General features: G+C 41.4%; 1 protein-coding gene across 2 annotated transcripts in view; it reads right to left on the reverse strand.

Moving 5' to 3' along the window:
- Nucleotides 1-239: 239 nt before the first annotated feature.
- ABCG1 (ATP binding cassette subfamily G member 1) overlaps nucleotides 240-19,699 on the reverse strand; it is a 50,151-nt gene continuing 30,691 nt past the window's right edge. For both annotated transcript variants that reach the window (XM_027742006.2, XM_027742007.2), the window contains exons 3-15: nucleotides 16,719-16,836; nucleotides 15,833-15,965; nucleotides 14,364-14,414; nucleotides 11,737-11,882; nucleotides 10,945-11,068; nucleotides 9,757-9,871; nucleotides 8,936-9,084; nucleotides 8,654-8,755; nucleotides 7,103-7,271; nucleotides 6,227-6,327; nucleotides 5,610-5,768; nucleotides 4,257-4,375; nucleotides 240-2,891 (exon numbers count right to left, since the gene is read on the reverse strand). In XM_027742006.2, the coding sequence (XP_027597807.1) occupies nucleotides 2,663-2,891; nucleotides 4,257-4,375; nucleotides 5,610-5,768; nucleotides 6,227-6,327; nucleotides 7,103-7,271; nucleotides 8,654-8,755; nucleotides 8,936-9,084; nucleotides 9,757-9,871; nucleotides 10,945-11,068; nucleotides 11,737-11,882; nucleotides 14,364-14,414; nucleotides 15,833-15,965; nucleotides 16,719-16,836 (1,715 nt within the window). In that variant the 3' untranslated portion in view covers nucleotides 240-2,662. The remainder of the gene's footprint in view (nucleotides 2,892-4,256; nucleotides 4,376-5,609; nucleotides 5,769-6,226; nucleotides 6,328-7,102; nucleotides 7,272-8,653; nucleotides 8,756-8,935; nucleotides 9,085-9,756; nucleotides 9,872-10,944; nucleotides 11,069-11,736; nucleotides 11,883-14,363; nucleotides 14,415-15,832; nucleotides 15,966-16,718; nucleotides 16,837-19,699) is intronic.

The raw sequence follows: 19,699 nt of genomic DNA on the forward strand, positions 1-19,699 counted from the left end.
TTATTAGGAACACCCACCAGGACCAGACTTTTGGCTACCATAACACATACAAAGTTACAGTACAGGAGGACATGTTGCAGGCTGAAGAGGTAAGATAAGAAGGTCAACAGACAGAGGAACAGGCACAGATAACAAGACAGCATCCAGGGAACTCGTACTGCTAAACTGGTCTGGATGGGAGAAAACAGCATCGTGTAAGTCACCGGTGTCGGGATGGTCAGCAAAGTGACCTCCTGCAAGGGATTTTCAGTGTGGTATTTGGTAAATGGTGCTGGTAAACACAACACATGAGCCCTGAAGGTGTTCAATGCCCTGGATGTCACACTCTCTCACACTCAGCCAGCCTGCAGCTGGACCAGCGGGTGTGCAACCAAAGAGTCATTTGGCAAATGTATTCTTTTGTCTGCCTGCAAACAGTGTTTGAACTGCCTGTAAAATATTCACAAATACTTTGAGAGTCTTGAAATAGTCAAGGCATGTTGTGCTGAGGGATTTCAGACTTGTGAATTATTTACAAACTGTTCACAGTTATGAGTATTATTTAGAATAGCTAAAATTCTTAATTTCTCAAATCTGACAGCCATACAGGTCCATACCTGCTTGTGATTATGCCTGGAAAAGCTGCAGAGCTGTACGAAAGATTTTGGAGAAAAAACAGCAACAAAAATTATGCAAAGAGGCTGTGAAAGGATTTTGGTTTTCTTCTACACTGAAGATTGACCTTGCTTTCAAAGGCCAATCTTACTTTCAGGGAAGGTTCAGCTAACCTTCCCAAAATATGTGACTCGATTTAAAGTCTTCCAGAACACAGGTTTAATTCAAATGTCCTGAGTTTAACAGATATACTTGGTCTGTATTGGTAAATTAAACAGAGCCTGGGCACAGGCCAGGAAAACTGGGAAACAATGGCAGAGCTGCAGCCCAGCACAGCCAGAGCTTTTCCAGACAATGGCTCTGTTTAGAAGTCAGTACAGGGACCATTCCTATCAGCCCCAGTCATTTGAGGACTAACAGAGCTGGCCCTGGCACTATTTGTTTCGCTAGTATAGACATAGCCATGGAGTCTCTGAAAACAGAGAGGGCCAGCAGATGCACAAGGTCTCTCTTATCTACTCTACTGCCACGAGCTGTTGAGCTCCTGCATGTTTTGCTGACATTGAGCTGCTTCCAACCCACAAGACTTCAGCATCCTGACAGGAATAATACATTTGCAGAGAGTGTAGGTCTCACTCAGAGGTTTGGGACACCAAGATAAATTCACAGAAATGGCAGAAGGCGGTGGGATTTGCACTGAAGTTCATCAAGGTGTCCAACACGAGTATGGGCCCCACGGTTCCACTTAAGATTTGAAAATCCAAACCCATCAAAATTGGTGACAAAATCCACATCAGCTTGGAACCAGAATTCCCCCTACCAAATTTACAAAGCTGAGATACACAGAACAACAGTTTCATTGATGTTTAGATGAAGTAGCTATTGATTCCCATGTTGTGCACGTGGACTTTAGGATGAGAACAGAACTACCTGGCATAATTAGATCTGCAGGATTACAAGGTCATCTGTATGTTTCAGGAGGGTTCTACACAGTGCAGACAAAATGACTCCTGCTGTATGAGGCAGTCACAAGTGTTTTAACACAGTACCCCAGGCTTTGATCTCTGGACAACTCTTGCACTCCATCAGGCTTTAACAATCACTTTAGGGACAAATTCTGCTTTCACAATTTAAGAAAAAAATGAGCCTTGGAGTGCTTTGATTTTTATATTCACAGGAGGTAGATCAAACAGGTAATGAGCAGAGTTAGTATTTTGAATATCACAAATACCAAGGATTTAAAAGACACTGCAAAATAATGTTTTTTTTCAACCGTTCAGTGACAGCTTGAACATGTCTAACTGCGTGTGCTATTCAGGGATGCTTCCAAATAGGACCAGAGGTTTAGTGCAGACTCGGAATCTGCCTTTTCCTCCTATTATTACAGTTTTCAGATATGAGACCAGCTCGACAAGTAAAGCACCAGAATTCTAAATTCAGACAGAAACAAAAATAATTACTTGAATCACTTTAGGTTTGCTTTAAAAAAGTATCCATATTAAAAAGATGTCTTTACCTTATTAATACATTTACAGACTTTTGGCCAGAAGGGGTAATTCTGTGGAAAAGAATTGCAAAATAATATATAGAAAAACCGCAAAGATGAAACTCTAGATTTAAAAAGATGAGAGAATCCTATTTTCATTGCATTCCTCATTTTGCATCTCATTACCTTGTCAACTAGAGAGGACATTATACTATTCTGGCTACCAGGACTTATATCCCAGCAACCTTATCCCGAAATTGGTTTTCATAAGGAAAGCTCCTGCAGGCAGGTTTTTTATCACAGTTACACTGCCTCGGTTTTGATACTCTGTGGTGTAAAATTCCCTTCTAGTTCTTCTTCCTAGTTAAAGCTAGAAAGTGTAATGAAAACATGACCCAACCCAACTGGACTGATTGGCTTAACACTGTATGTCCACTATCCCATTGTGGCTCTCCATGGGCTCGGTCAGAACAGCATCTGGCTGGGCACTGGGGACCAGCCTGCCACAGTGAGACAATGTCAAGTGCCCTCTATTTGCATGTCTAAAGATCTCCCTACTGCATTGGTTTAGCTGCTTCTCCTTTACCTCTCCGCTCGGATTTTGTATCTGAGAACGAAATAGGCAATCAGGCGCAGAGAGAAGAAGAAAATTCCGAGAACAATGAAGTCCAGGTAAAGTTTGGCATTTTCTACATCCAGTTCTCTCAGGATGGCCTCTGATTTTTGAAAATGGCAAGTGTCGTCTTTGTCACAATGCAGATCTTCCCGATCCAGTCCATAGATGGAGAGAATAACTCCTTCGAACCCGTACCTGCAAAGAAGAAGGATGGATTACAAGGAAAAGTCCTGGTGATCTGTTCAGAAACACTCCAGCAACACAATCCCTGTGAGGGCTCAGCTGAAACACTGGGGGGTTCAATACCATTCTGACACACATGTCTTGGGGCAAAGTTCTATCCCTGTTACAATCAAGCACATGACACGTTATGTAAGATGGAACAAGGACATAAGTTGTGGCTTTAAATGCTTCAAATTAGTGTATAGCACAATTTCTCCACAGAAAAACATTAAAACAGAAAGCAGCCCAATTTCAGCTCATAGCCAGAAGTTTCCTTTTTAAATGTGACATCACTAATTTACTTTCCTTTTTAAATAAGCAACAAGGATACAATTATGGTTCGAAGTCAGAAATACTAACACCAGCATCAATCTGGAATGTGTCTTCTGTTTCCCTCCATGCACTGATGGTTCCACTAACAATGTTCTCACGTCTCCCCTGGCACTGGGTGCACCCAGCATTTGATTTTTCCAATCAGATAAGCCCATGATGGATCCCATGCACAAGATAGCTCCCTCCAGCTTCAGGAGCCCCAACATGGGCCTGAGGCCTCACCTTGAACTCTAGGTGTTAATTGGGGGGGGTGCAGTCTCGTTACCTTTGATAGGTGTCTGTGTAAGACCTCACTTGCCAAATGAGAGGGTATTTTTGCTTGGGTTTTCCCAGTAGTAGTGCAGTTTGGGCAGAGTGAGGAAGAGGGAGGTGAGAAAATTCACCCTTCCTAATTACAGCTGTAAACATTTCAGTGTCTAGTCTAAACTACCCATGCCAAGCTCCAGAGGTTTCCTGATGGGGATTGTCCCATCTTAGGATAGCTGTGTCAGACAGTGAGAGTGACAGACATAGATGGGATACAAGGTGCCTATGGATCTTAAAACACAAGTTTAAACTACAGGTGACACAAATCCCATGTCTCTTGTGGCAGCACTACTGGAAAACTCAAAACCAGGCCTTTATCCAACAAGTCTATCTAGGATACTGCAGTGATTTATACAATATTTTCTTCCAACATGAGGGGCTGGCATCAATTTCTCAGTTGGGGGTACTGTCCTCACTATTTCAAAAATCCAGTATTGCAAAATCCAGGAAGAATCCCACTGACTTCAAAGGGACTGACATGGACTTGTGGCCAATAACCTGCTCCTTTTTATTTTACAACACATGCAACATAAAATGCAGTGACATGATGTGGTTTACATCATATATATGTTTATACTCTTGAAAGAACATGCTGTGAACAGTCTCTCTGACACCCAAAATAACCAACCAACCAACCAGGCAAAGGCAGGCAAAGGAAAGCATTTCCAGATGGGAGGTTAAAGGCCTCCTTAGCAGTACCTGACATAGGAAATGTAGGACATCCACTGGAGGTATGTTGGGATGGTATCAAAGCTGACAAAAAACCCAGAGAAGAGAAGAACTGGGATGGCAGTAACTGGGCCCACAAATGTTGCCACCTGTGAAGAAAACAAATGGACAGTTTCTCATCATAAAGGGAGCGGAAAAAAATAAAAATTAACTTGCTTTTTTTTTTACTCTTGTGAGTAATGCTACTACCCTAAATTATCACAGTTCTGAATACAAGAAAATTACTGATTTCGTTTTTCTTATGAAATTTCTTTTGAGAAGGAGGTGCTGTTAGGGGAGGGAAAGGGGTCCCTCTTCTCTTCTTAAACCCTCCTACTCGTTGACAGCCCTGCTGTGCTGGGATCTGTCCTTCAAAGGACATAAACCCACCAAGGAGTTTACAGAGCCAGAGAGGCACTGGGATTCCTTTGCTTCTCTGGGTATAAGACCCCTCTGCTTAATATTGTCTTTTTTCCCCTCACTCTTCTCTAAGGACACACAGATTTCCTTCCTCACTAAATCCCACAAAAACAGTAGCTTCAACTGGTCCTAAAACACTGTGAAGAGGATAAGGAACATCTCCAGCTGGGTGGCTTTGGTGGGGATGACAGAGCTGGACCCAGCTCCAGCCTTTCCTCTCTATATTCCCTTGAGGGCAAAGACCCATGTAGGTATCTCTGGGAAGAGCAGAAGCACAGGGATCACACAACAGGGCTATGCTGGTCTCCACAGAGTGGGCACAGAGAGGGAATCAAGTCTTCTACTGCAGAAATCTCGATATCCTCAATGCATATTGAAGTCAGTATCATCTGTTATCACCAGCAGCCCAGAACAGCTCTGCTGTGGAATGGTCACCTCAGCACATCTCCTGCATCTCCTGACAAGAAGCAGAATGGAGTTACACAGCCAGCTTCCAGTCATGCCAACAGCTGCTTCTCTCCCTCCCTCTGCAGAAGTTTGGTTTCTGGGGAAGCCTTTTCCTACCTTGCCTCCTGCAACCCTTTTTGATGTGTATGAAGAACCCTCTCCTGAGATATTGATCCTACCTCCACTTTGTAGGGGCACAGAAGTGCACCAGTCCTGCAGTTTCCAGGACCTGGGATGAATAGGAAATGACAATCCCCTCAGGCAGGGGCAGGCACAGCCCCGTTCAGGTGGGGAAGGAACTTCAGAGCCTCACATGTTTAAGTTGATGCTAATGGGAAACATCAAGAGCTCCATCAGACCAAGACAACTTTTTGCCTGTCACCTCTCAACAAATATCTTGGGGACACAGCAGCAGCCACAGCAAGTAGTGTAAGGAGACAGCAGGGTTCCTGTGAGACCACAAAACACCATCAGTACCTGGAGGGATGTAGAGGCTGCACCTATGAGAAGGCCCAGGGACTGAGCCACCAGGGATGTCATGGTTCCCAAGGCTGCGAAGAGGACAAATCTGAGAGCATCAGATGGCTGTGAAGTCATCCAGTACACGATGCTGCAGTAAGCCACAGGAAACATGATCTGCAGGGAGATACACTCGGAGTTAGTCCACTAAAGCCAAACATTTGCTGTTACTCTGAGTAAGACAAAAACATGGGGAGTTCTAATTAACCCACAGGTCTCAGTCTTTCCATTACACGACATGGTTGAAGAGAGTCTGCCACAGACTGTGATATCTATCTTACTTGGGCATTAGAAAACAGATCCCACTCACTTACAGCCCTTCTAAACTCCCCTTCTGCAAAAAAAGCAGAGATGGTCATCTATTTATGAAAAGACTATTGGGTCAGGTCTCAGCTTTTGTGAAGTCCTGCACTCTTAAGGTGCTTCTGATTTGACCCTGAAGCTTCAGCAGACACATATGGACAGTTAGTTTGTCCACTATTCAGATGGATAAAATGCTAGTACTAATCTTCCTAGTAAGTGGGCTTGTCATGAACTTAAATGGTTCTTACTGTATTGAAGAGTAGAGCATATACCTGAAAAGGAACATCAGCCATGGTTTTGGCGAGGTAATAGGCTTTCAGGCTGTACCAGTAGTTCAGATGCTCTCTGAGAAACACTCCCATCTCAAGGGGAACTGCAGAGGACACAAATTATTAAGTTGGATTGCCAGTGTGCAGTATTGCTGCACATAACAGCACGGTTTATCCATATCTAATCCTGCACTGCTGCAGTCCCATGGTGGGACTGGAACTCTCAGGTCTCTGACAGAGCAGCAACAGTTCCAGTGACTTCTAATGAAATGTAAGAGGTCAGCCCTGAGAGTTGCTCACTGTTTAGACTACAGACCAGTCTACTCAGTTATCTGAACCTCACTTAAAGAGGATTTTTCAATTAAAAGTGATGTCAAAAACTTAAAGAACTTGGTTATTCCTTTTTGGTCTAACAGGGAATCCAAAGTAATAGCACTCCCAAAGGAAGTCCTCTGCTCCCAAGCAGCCCATACTGCAAGAGTTTGCTTCTGACACCACACGAATACGCTGATTTTATGGAGAAGTCACGACTCAGGAGTCCTAAAGAAATTATTACATCCTCCCCAAGACCAGTCACAAGCTCATCTCACTGGTTGAGATGCACTTGGCACAAGGGGAAATTCCAGCCCAGGACTGTGACAGTGAACTAACTGTCTGTGTTGAGAAACACTAACAAAAGCAGGGACAGAGAAGCGCCACCGGCCAAGCTTATCTCAGCTTGCAGCAGTGCCTCTGTGGGTGCAAGATTTATCCCAGCAGCTGTCTTAGAAGTAGAAGCACAAGTCAAATGTTCTCTTACACAAAACAGATTCATCCAAACACCCTCCCACCTTTCTGCAACTCCTTCCCCGTCGATGTAACAGAATTACTGGTACTCACAGGTGAGGACAGTTGGCATGAGCGCAGCAAACATGAGAAACAACATGGAAAAAAAGAGGAAGCCGGAGTTGCTGAGGACTTTTTTAGCTTCATTGCCAATGCCCAGGTAGAGCAACCCGATGAGCAGCCCGATGCCAATGTGTGAGGTGATACGCAGGTGTGTCAGGACCTACGAGCAAGGAAAGAGGGGTATTTCTGATCAGAGAGTCTGGGCTCAAAAACAGTGGCAACATGGCTGAAATCAGATATACAGGCTGCAGAAAAGGAGTACTTATGTCCAGAAGAACTTGCATAGAAATTGTAGAATGGTTTTGGTTGGAAGGGACCTTGAAAATCACCTGGTTCCAACCCCCCTGCCATGAAAAATGTTCATTTCCTACTGGCAAACTGGGCTTCAGCCAAGAAAAACTATGAGCTTCCCAGTTTCCATCCGACACATGAATATTTCTTCCAGTACATACAGGCAGAAACTGCAAATGCTGCAACCTGAAATCTTACTCTGACAATGTCACTGGCTCTCATTCATCAGGAGAAGGAGGCTTTCTCTTTGACTAAAATATAAATTTCCCAGGGCAGAAGAGAAGCAGAAAGGTATTTCAGGCTTGTATAGACCAAACTAACTTCACCAGGGATACATTAGCTTTCTGTGCCTTTCTGCAATACTGTATTGCTACAAGAGGCTTGGAAGAACAAAAGAAATAACAAAATCTGTAGCTGCAAGCCTTTAGAGTTGAGCAGGAAAAAAAAAAATCTTAAAAACAACAATGTTCTTCAATCTATGCATCAGAAAATAAGTTACAGTTTCCCATGATCTTAATTCATTAACTTAATGAATTCTTGTTGACAAATGCAAAGTAAATTGCAAATGTAAGTGTAAAACAGTGAGAGAGAACAAGTTATGGCAAAGAAACGTGCTGGCAAAACAACTAGGCACCCAAAACATTTACTGAACAGATGCAAACACTGCAGGGCTTGGGATTTTGATAGACGTTGTTTATTTTAAGAAAAAAGGTGGAAGATATGCTTCTTTTTTTCCCTTGGGAATGACGAATTTCATTATGACACTTAGTTCATCTTGATATTAAATGTATGAAAACAGAAATGTTCCCTTTTCAGAGAAGCAAAAGTTTTATCTCCCAGTTGTCTGTTTCTAAGAATAGACTTCAAGTATTAACTCTTTACATCACACTGAAGTTATTATTTCTGTCATCCTGAATTTTCTGGAAAACCTAATTCTGTGACACACTAGTACAACCTCTCATTCACTTTTCAGTAGGATTAATAGCTGTATAAGGAACCTGCCAGCACAAAGGGGATTTAAGCTTCAGGTTTTTAGGCCAGGTGCTTCTGAGTGCTGTGAAGAAAGCTGTTGTTCACAATGAAAATGGTACAGTTAACAGCAAGAGTGAAAGATCAGTCTCTTTCCTTTGAAATTCTGTGATAATCTTCATGGATGGGCTGTTGGACATGACCTTTGAGGAGTATTACAGTATCTCACACCCAACTGAATAGACCTTTTGGCTACAAACATTATTATAAAGGCAGTCTTACCGAATCCCTCATGATGGTGAGAAAAGTTCTTTTGAAGAGGATGCAGAACTGGGTTAGGCAGCTGGCAGAGAAGCTGTGGCAGCCTTCTGTGGAGGAGGAATCCTGCAGGAACACATCACAGGATAAACTTCTTTCCTTGCAGTACCTTGCTTAGTTCTCATTCACAAAACCCCACTCGCACCATCTGAATGTGCCCAGAAACCTCCGCTGGCCAAGGTTTTAAACTCCCTTCCTTCCCCTCCAGCCTCCAGCCATGTCCAGTAGTTGTGATGCACAAAATACCTCCTCAGAAGGCCGGTGCCAGAGGAAGGGGTTCAGCTCGTTCTCACCACCCACATCCCTCTTGTAGTCGGTGTCACAAATCCTCTCCCGCACGGCCCTGACCAGCCGGCTGTTCTGGTCCCCGTATTCGCCAGATGCCACTTCCATAACTGCAAGAAACAGAGCTTAAGTTGCTGGTTTGCACTGCTGACAAGCTACAAGCTTTGTTATTGATTCTGCAGCACTGACAGAAACAGAAGTTTGGCCTAGAGCAGGCCCTAAAGCGCCACATGCAAATTCCCACGTATACACACAACATTTAAATCATCTTTCTATAACTCTTCAGAGAGGTCTCTTCATCCTGGAAGTTAAATGAGCCATTTTAGAGGATAGTCCTGGTAATAAAAAAAATTACTAAAGTCTATTTTCATGGTCCTTACTGCTTCTTTGGAATTAAGAAACAACACTGATAATAAAACTCTCAGTGTTATTAACTCTACAATACCACAGTGGAATTGTTCAAGATTAAGAACAACAGAATACTGGAGCCATTTTGAAAAGCCACTAATTACTATGAAACACTAAAGAATATGCTTTATCTTTCATCTCCTGAACCTGGACTTCCACCAGAGAGAAATATTCACTAAATTGCACCACTAGATGGCATTCAAATTACTTAGGAAAAAAATCTGAATAATTTTATTTTGAATTTTGGTGTATATATGTACACGTGCACATAAGAATATATATACAAAAGTGTACCACACATCATGGTCCCCATTACCCTGAAGGTACTAATCTAACACAAACTAATTTAAATGAACTATTCAAATTGTCCTTACCAAAATCTGCTGGATTGTGGTAGGTTGGGCAATTCAAACCCAAATCTCTCAAGTAAGGGACTAGGTTTGTTACCTTCCCACGGTAAATGCATTGACCTTGACTTAAAACATAGAGCTGGAAAACAAGGCAAAGAAAAAGAAAAGGAAGAAAGAAAAACATGAAATAGTATCAAAATATTTGAACCTGTATGACACCAATACATGAACCTAATGATGTCTTCTTGTCCGTGGGGGAAGAACACCTTGGGAAGATTTGTCACCACTTGAAAGTAATTTCTGTACGAAATTATAACTAGTGGAAAATTAAATGCTTAAGGTTTGAGTTCTGCAAACATTCCCTCCAGGACTTAAAGCACATTAATATAGAAACACACTAATTCCAGCCTTAGACATATGCTGAAAATAGGCAAGAAACTGTAGAGTCAAGCCATTTAATTTCCATTTAATTATGGATATTTTGGGCTGGGAGATGAGGCTGGTGAATGCAGTAATGGAAAGAGAGGTGGGACAGTACAGCAACGGGAAACAGCTTGATTAGTCTTACTTTTAGCCATACTATTGGCTTTAAATAAACCTCCCTGGCAGACTGGCAATCTGCAAGAGCTCCTTCGCCTGTGGTGTAGTAGGTTTTCTCTCACCTCTCAGGGGTCTAATCTAAATCTCCTAACAAGACTAAAATAAATTTATATCTAGTCTAAACACACATGGTCCACATCCCATTGTTAAGTTGGAGAAAAGTTCTCCAACTGACTTCATTTCACTTATTATCATTTCATGTGAATAAACTCTTCTGAATCCACACCCATGTATCAAGGATGAGAATATCTACCAGCAACATTGCAGACATTGACATTAAATCTTTCCTGCTTTTATATTATTCCAATTTACTTTACTGACAGCCCTCTGCACAGGAGCAGTGGTGAGTGAAGGCATGATAATCACAAGCACAATAATCATGATTTCATAAACATACCAACAAGATTCTCTAAAAATATTACATGCAAATAATGGAAACAGGTAGACAGAAAGGAAAAAAACATATCCGAAAAGTATATTTTGCTCTTATTTAATTTCTTCATTTGATTTGTTGCCACAGACCAAAATTATTCACGTTTTCACTTAAAGAGTGTAGCCTTGAAAGTATAATTTACCTAAACCATGCATAGAGAGGAAGTTTGAGAATAATACCTGATCAAACAGCTCGAACAGTTTTGCACTGGGCTGGTGGATGGTGCAGATGATGGACCTGCCACCCTGGGCTAAAGCCTTCATCAGAGAGACAACCTGAAAACATGATGCACTGTCCAAGCCACTGAATAAAAAGAAAGAAGTTTGTTATCCACAGGTCCATAGGCAACACTCAAAACCAGCACGTGGATTTGCTGCTTGGCCTCTCATTATTATCCTTTTACAAATTTTCTCTGTAGCAGTTTAATTTTATCATATGCCAACCTTATGCTTGTATTTCTCCATCGGTCTTTTAATTAAGTTGGAAGCATGCCTGAGAATGAAAAACAGAGTATTCTCAAAGCTGCCTTAAGGGACTTCTTACATTTTAAGACTGCAGATTTAAATTCTCCCAACTTTAATGAATAGATACATATTTATAGCTTTCCCAGCCTCCTCAAAGACTGATCACATTCATTACTAAGAGTCACATCTTAAAATGTTTATATTCAAGCTACCTTTGCTTGAAAAAGAAAATCCGTGCCACAATCTGAAAACATTTTCCTCTCTCCCTTCCTGCTTCAGCTTGTGTCTCCTTTAAATATTATTTATAGTCCCATGGTCTGGCAGTTACAGCAGTGACCCAAGGCACTAAGCACCCAAATCAAATTATTTCTTGTGGCCTTATTCAGTGCTTACAGGCAACACAAAATGAGCCTTTTCCAAGGACTTAGAGGTGAATAGCTTTTCTGTAGGGCTGTTCTGCTATATAAACCAATATTTGTCTTTCTTTAATTTCTGGCCTTGAAGTACCTGGTTGGTTCATCAAAAAACATGACAGGGGGGTTGTTCACCAGCTCCAAAGCAATGGCAAGACGCTTTCTCTGGCCTCCAGAAAGGCTCCCAGTCCTCGTGTTGGCACAGGTCAGCAAACCGAGGGCTGTCAGTATTTCCTTTACCTGCAGGAAACAAAACACTCCAAGTTGTCAGCACAAAAAAAAAAAAAAAAAAAGCCTCTTTACTGATCTTCATGCAGATTGTAAACTAGCTCATAACTTTGTTTCATCATCCATGCACCGAAGCCTTTTCCCATCTAATGTAGCATTTATTAGTTTCAGTGGGGCTTAACAAATCTATCATTTACTATTTCGACCCAAATTCTACCTGTTTGTCCTACATGACCTCACTACTCAGTAGAGAAGCCTTGCCTGTGAAAATGGAGTGGAAATCAGTTCTCCTACTGCTGTATATATATATGGATATGGCACTGACATCAAAAGAGCTGTGCAGCATGTGAGGGGTTATTACACAGAGAGACCAAGAAGTTTCTTTCAACAGAACTTCTGGGTTGTATCTACAAGAGACTGGAGAGCTGCATAACAAAAGTCAGTGGTTTCTATAGAGCAATGACCTGCTTTATCTAATCTGTTCTTTTCTTCACAGTCTACTCTTTGAAGTGCAGCCATTGATTTTAAGTGTTTTCATGCTCCCCGGAGTCAATTCAGTTGTCACAGGTACTCTCAGATGTTCGGGATTTCCTAAAGGCACAGTCCCAGGAAGGGCACAGCCTGTCCCAGGGTCTTTGGAGCAAAAGGAGAACAATCCCAGACACTATGAATTTTTCTGTTTCAGTGACTGTAGATCTGGCCTGGCAGAGCTGTATAAGAAAAGCAGTTCTCTGGCAGCAGTAAAAGCATGGACATAAAAAATGAGTGAATCCAAGGTACACTGCTCATGCAATCGAAAAAGTGAACCACTTCAAAGGTAGGAAGCAAAACCGGGCATTTAACATTACATTTAAGTATAGGAAAAGGAGCCCATCATTTTGAAAGTGATAATTGCTTGGATGGGGGGAGTTTACCAGAAAGGGTGGCTGACATGCTAAAAAATGGTCTTTGTTTGTCCTGATTTTAATTTCCAGGAGTTACCTCTCTCAGTGAGAGAGAGTGAAAAAAGAACACAACCCACTAACTCTTGTTCTCAGAGAGGAGATCGCAACTACCTCATTCCCTTTATCTCTAGGAAAGATGCCACAGGACATGGGCAGGACAAGTTAGGCCAACTAGAAACATAAACTATGGTTCGCTGGAGGATTTTTCACTTGTCCCTGTTTTAAACAAGTAATCCTGCTAGCACAAGTGCATAAAATTCATAATGTTCATCTACAATAAATATTTACACTAAAATTTACAACAATAAAATGAATTATCTAGTCCAGCTCAGCCAGTAACACTAACCAGAAAATGTCCTTCTAACATGTGTTGAATAAACACATACAGCACAGTTTTTTTACTCACAGAGTTCTTTGCAATTACAGTGACAGTGTAAACAAGTGAATTAACTTGCTTGGCCTAACTTACTAAAGTGTAAATGACTTAAGACTTTCAAAGTACAAATAAAAATCAACAGTTGTTTCTGAAAAATTTTTCCCAATGAAAAATCTGTGTCCAGTTTATTTAAAAAAAAAAAAGTATTTGACAGAATCCAATCAATCTTGAGCTATCAAGATTCCTGTTAAGTTTCCCTCTGTGGAGCTCTTTCCGATTTTCAAGGATTCTCTGAGTCTGGAGAAATGTCAATTGCTCCAATTTGGAAATAAATACAGACAGAGGACAGCCACAAAAATAGCTGCTCTACCTAGGAAGTCGACACAGTTTTCACATTTCAGGAAAAGCGTGCACTTTTCCCCATGGATGGTTGAGAGGAGCACACTTCCTAGTGCAGGTCCAGCTGGGTTACAGGTCTCCATGGGCAAAAACATACCAGGACTCCTCTCCCCCTCAGGAAAGCCCTATGTCAGCAGGAGGCAGAAGCAGGGCAGTGCAGCAAATGTGCAGCTCATTCACATGGTTTAGGAAATACATGTGCATGTTTTAGCCTGGTTTTCTGCTTGTCCAACCCGCAGTCACCCAACGCAGCTCCAAAATACATTAGTTGCAACTGCATTAACTTGCCCAGTGCAACAACATGCCCACCAGCACAGCCATAAAGATCTGCTCTTTCAGCCATGAGCACAGAAATTTCTGTAGCAGTTACAAGAACTGCTGAGTTTTTTATCAGTCCTTGGAAAAATTAAGGGCTACACTCACCATTGCCACACGTGACTGATGTATCTCACCACACACGAGATGCCTGAGCCCTCAGACACACACATAAGAGAACCCAAGGTGCTAAGGTACATTAGAAGGAATCCTTCAAAACCTGTACATTTATTTCAGTAAATCTTCTACAATTTTCCAGTCTCATACTGAAAGCAACTTTCATGGAGGCTGCAGTTAACAATCCCTCCTAATGACACCTGTCAACTTCGAGGTTGTGATTCATTCTGTCATCACAAATCCAGTGCAATTCTATGTCAGATAAAAATGTCTGCTTTACAGAGCTCACTTCACGGCCTTGGCATCCCCCAAAATTCTAAGTTTGATGGACAGTGTACATACCATTTCTCTTCTCCCTTCATCTTTCTCTTGAAGTTTCAGATGAGCAGATACCTGGAATGCAAAACCAATGCAATTGGATTTTGAACCGGTCTGAAGCACAACCACCAGTTACAGCAGATGTCTCAGGCACAACATCCCAATGTCTAACTTAAACAACTTCTTTAAACCCATTCAGCAAATCTGAAGTTGAACTATAATGTTCAAATCACAAGCATCACATATGCCTGTGCACTAACTGAGTGTAATTTGACTTAATCAATCCCTGGAGCACCTGACAAAAAACATATTAGAAAGGCCACTCTGACAGTCAAAGAGCTTGAGAAGATGAAAGAGTCATGTTTTTTGCACAGCCAGTAAATTCTCAGGCAACACTGGAAAAAACCAGTTTATTTGTGCTTCATCCATATCACAAGGATAACTGAACTCTGCCATTCTCTAGGATGCAAACAAACAAGCACAGAAATAAATAATCTTGTGAAAGATGTCATCTGTTGTCCTGAGAGGCAGCTCCACAAAACATCATGATTAACCTTTATTAAAAGCAATTAAACTGCTAGGTAATTATTTTTGTCAGAGCCTTGATTGATTAATTTAGACAGCAAGTATAATCTGGGCCCAATTCTATGAAAGTGGTCCTGTGGGATTCTGACTACAATGCTCAAGTAAATAAAAGAGAAGAAAAACTTCATCACAGAAAAGAACTTTTGTAGAAAAATTAGCTACAAAAAAAACTACAATGATTTTTTTTTTCTGGCCTTAAAATTTGTGAATTGATGCCAGCATACAGTGTGAGCATCCTTAGCCTTGCATTGGTAACAATCTCAGAGAAAAACTGGCTCATTTCTCAGGCTGAGTAACAGGCAATTCTAGACTAACTGGTCAAGTTGGCAATTTGCAAACTTCTTGATGCCATGAAAAAGAGTAAGAAGAATTTATGTTGCCTGTATGTGTTGGAATTATTCTGTTCCTGTTGTTTTCCCACGAAGAAATGAAAGAGATTTTATACAATGCCTTTATTAAAGAAAAGGTACAAAAGAGTAGAAAGCACAGAGAGACCATGCTAAAGTAAAATAACAATTAGCAGTCAGAACATGGAAGATGGGGAGAAAGAGAGATACAAGGTTACTCATCAGGTAAGAACAGATCATCCCTACGAAGATGCGTTTGTGAAGAATTTCAGGTTCCGTTCTCTAGGAGGTCTGAGAAGAGCCTTAGATCTTCTTCTAAATCACAATGCTGGTCACAAATTGAAAATCAAAAAGCTAAAAAGCTCACACAACCCTTAGAAGAACGAGCCTGAAGCGGAATTCAAGGCAACACTAAAGTCCAAGCACTTTCACCGAGCAGGATCAAACATAGACGACGGGTTGTGGCGTTGCCAGGAGTGAGAACACGTGCACAATACACAGAGATTTTTTTTTTCCATTTTCTCCTGCTCAGATAAATTAGAACAAGAAAAAAAACCTCACCATCATAGCTTCCTGGACGGTCAGGTGAGGAAGGAGCATGTCATCCTGCATGATGTAGCAGGAGACTTTGCGGAAAGAGCGCAGGTCCCGGGGCTGCCCATTGATGAGGATTTCTCCTTTCATTCCCGTCTCTCTGAAACCAACCAAGAAAACAACCAGAGGTGAATCCTGCCTTCCCTTGTGCTGCCAGAGGCCTCAGTGTGTGGAAGTCTTAGCTAATTATTGCCACCATGAAATAAAGCCGATGCAGTGGCTAGAAATCATTTCATTTCCTGATGGTGCTCTCTTTCATACAAGGCTTCTTGCAATGCTGCTGAAAATTTTACTCAAGGTTAGTACAAAATGTGTGCTGCCCTATATCAGTGCCTAAAAAAAATATCAAAACATTAAAAATAGGGGGTTTTTTTAGGTTTCTCTATCCTGTTCCTTATGCCCCAAATGACAACAACACGGAGACACTTTGCTTTTGGCCATATAGGAGGGGATTCAGGAGGGTGAATCACTTCAGTCATTGCAGTTTGGTCAAGAAGACATCAACACTATGAAGTGGTGACTAAAGAGAGTAATTTCTTCAAGTGTTTATAAAATGTGATTTAAAAACCACCACAAACATAAGACACTGAGTCAGATTTGTTACACAGCCAAAAAGGAGATTTTTAATTTTTTTTTTGTGTGTGTGTGTGTGTGTGTTTTGGGTTTTAAATTGCTTCTTATTTTTGGATCTCACTTGCTAAGAGATAAATTCCCAAGGGAACAGAATGGGATGAACAGAAACAATATAAGCAGTAAGAATCTAATCCAAAATCTGTGAAACACCTATTTTCTACAAACACTGGGGTAATATTTCCTCTGCTTATCTGAACTTGGGATTTTCAATGTTACCCACCTGTATCCTGCCAGAATGTTCATAAGCGTTGACTTCCCAGCTCCTGAAGGACCCATAATTGCAACAAGTTCTCCACTGCTGAACTTCCCTGAAATTCCTTTCAAAAGGGTCTTATAACCTGGAAGAAGAAAGAAAAGTTCACCAATCACGTGAACAATCACGTCTGGGGAGCAATGACAGTTCATTTCCACTGAATGCTGGTGACAAACAGGCATTAGCAGGCACCTGCTGAGAGGTTGATGCCTGAGATCAGCACACTGCAAGAACTGTCAAAAATATCTATCAAAAGCCAAATTATGAGTGGGAGCAGCAGACTCCTCCTGCAACACAAGTAGTATGGTGGGATTACAGGATCACAGGCTCTTGGTTCACTCCAGGAAGACTTTCAAACAGGGCTATGAAACCTTGCTGCCATTTTCTAAGTGCTTTCTCACAATATTTTACTAGAATGCTGTGAAAATATCTAATATTCCAAAGCTAACATAACTCCAGAGCCTTGGAGCAGACTGCCCTCCAACCACTGCAGCTTCAATACCAAAATTCTTCACCAAAACATCAACTTCTTAGAGAAAGCAATAGCCAAGACCTCAAAGGCAAAGCCCTTTGCCTTTGTTCATTCCCCACTAAAAGAGGTATGACAAGAAATGCAGCAAAAGGAGACACACAAGCCTGTTTCAATATCTTACCACAAGGACCCTCTTATCCTAAGAACTCCAAAAGCTTGTCTAGACAGGGAGACTGACCACAGTAACTCTGTAAAAACAACTCCTAGGGAAATATTTACTCTGGATTAAGAACACACAGGTTTTTTCCTCATTTAAATTAATCCGCTCCAGAACGTCATGCCACGATAATTACATCCTCAGGCAAAGATGTTCTAGGACAACACCTCCTTCAACTTATCCCTGAGTGAATTGCCTTTGTCAATAAACCTTTATTTAAAGCCTAAACTCTGTGTTGCTCTAGGTGTAAGCAAACTGGGCTCCAGTGAGAATTCCAGATTTGGACTAGTTGCATCCACCTTGCCCTGCATGATTCCCATGTTAAGGCATAAGAATTCTGTGGGGAAGGTGGAGAGAGCCCTGACCAGCATTTAAATTTTTCAGGAACTCTTCCCCTTTTATTTTTTTTGCTTGCTTACTTCATTTTAATTACAAGTGCTTTTAGTGAAAACTTTTAATAATAAAAGAAAAGAGTTAAGTAAGGTGTCAAAAAACAACCTCCAATGCTGAAAATGTTCCTGTAGTTAAATTAAAACCGAAACAGAAGGGTGGAAAATCCATTTACATGCAGTGTTAGGATTTGACAATGCATTTTGTCACACTGGTGCATATGCAGGCAGAATTTATATTTCACATGTAAACTATCCCAGTCCTTTGATTATCTCTAGCACAGGTTGTAGCTGGAACATTGAAATGCTGTAAAAAAAACCAAAACAACCTCATTGTCTGCAAGTTCCTAGAAAAAAGAATGGTGGATTATCTTCTTCTGGTTTATCTTTCTTAACTCCATGATTTGTTTTCCTTTTATCTCCACTTAGCATTCTCTTCAAATATTCTTCTTTTCTCTAGCCTGAGCTTGTACTCCTTCCATGCCACAGAGAGCAAATTTTGCACTAAAAACATTGTCATGCTGCCATGGGGTCTCCCAAATCCACAGCAAATACCCTTCCTTGAGCATCCCCCAGCCCAGGGGGGAAACAGGAGCCACAGAAACTCTCTAGAAATATCTGATTCTTCTGTTTTCATGGCAAATGTCTTAGAAAAAATAACTGACTAAATGTCTCAAAATAGCCATTTTCTTGAGTGCCTTTTTTTAAACAGGTCAGTAATTTTTCACTATAAATCCTCTCCTGGACCCAAAGAAAACAACTTGTTTGGAAGCTACGAGGTAGGACGGGTATGAAAATAGCAGTGCACTCATGTTGCCTGTTCACGGCACAAGTTCTAAGAACAAAAGCAAGGACAGTCTATCAAAAGGAACAGCTATTTCAAAGAGAGAAATTCATGGCACCCTGGCAAGGCCAACAGGCTTGTCCTTCACACCAATGTCACCATCCAAATCAGCATCTGAAGGGCAAGTGCAAGGACAGGCCAGACCTTTCAGGCATGACAATATTTAATAAATAGGATCTAGAGAGACAAAGTCCTTCATTCTATCCCACTCGTTACAGAGAACCAGCTCCCTCCCAAGCCTATTATTAAACCTGTAAAGGACTCAAACATTAGACTGTACCTCCAATTATTTGTATTATGCACCCACCCATCATGCACACAGGTTATGTGCAGCTGGGAAAGTTTCTCACACTGGTCACAAGCTGGTCAAGGTGCCTTGTCTTGAGCTTCCACTGGGACAGGATTTCTTTCACCAGGTCCCACACGCAGTGCACGGGTTAGGCGTCTGTCTCTATTCCCTGTCTGCCCTGCAAAGCTGTTTAACATGACAGAACATCTCATGCCAACTTCACTACAACAATTTCTATTGCATGGGTTTGTTCTGACCCATATTTACAGGGGAAAGGGTTCTTGTCAGAGTTCTGTAGTGGTCAGATCACCATGAGTTTCAAGATCAGGACAGTAAATATTTCACAAACTTAACAGGGAGGATAAAAACGTGTACTGCCATAAATGAGGAAGGTGCCACCTAAAAAACACACTCATTGCCTGAAAATGTGTAGTAATGTATATACCATGTCCTAAAACTGAAACCTTTCCTCTCACTACATATGACTGTGAGATTTAACATCACATATATTAAACTCATGTTTCCAAACATAATCTCACAAATGATGATCAGTCTACCTTTAATTGTAGTATCTTCCCCCTCATGACCTGCTCTTGTTTCTGCCCCTCTGATGCAGGTTTCCATTTTAAGAATCCTGCACACAACATTAAATCAGAGCAGGGCACATCACAGAATCTCAGAATAGGGTTGAAACAGAACTCCAGGATCATCAAGTCCAAGCTTTTGACTGATCACCA

This window comes from Pipra filicauda, unplaced genomic scaffold, assembly GCF_003945595.2.
Source record: "Pipra filicauda isolate LSUMZ 115617 unplaced genomic scaffold, ASM394559v2 scaffold436_size1054928_pilon, whole genome shotgun sequence".
In the NCBI taxonomy this organism is placed as follows: domain Eukaryota; kingdom Metazoa; phylum Chordata; class Aves; order Passeriformes; family Pipridae; genus Pipra; species Pipra filicauda.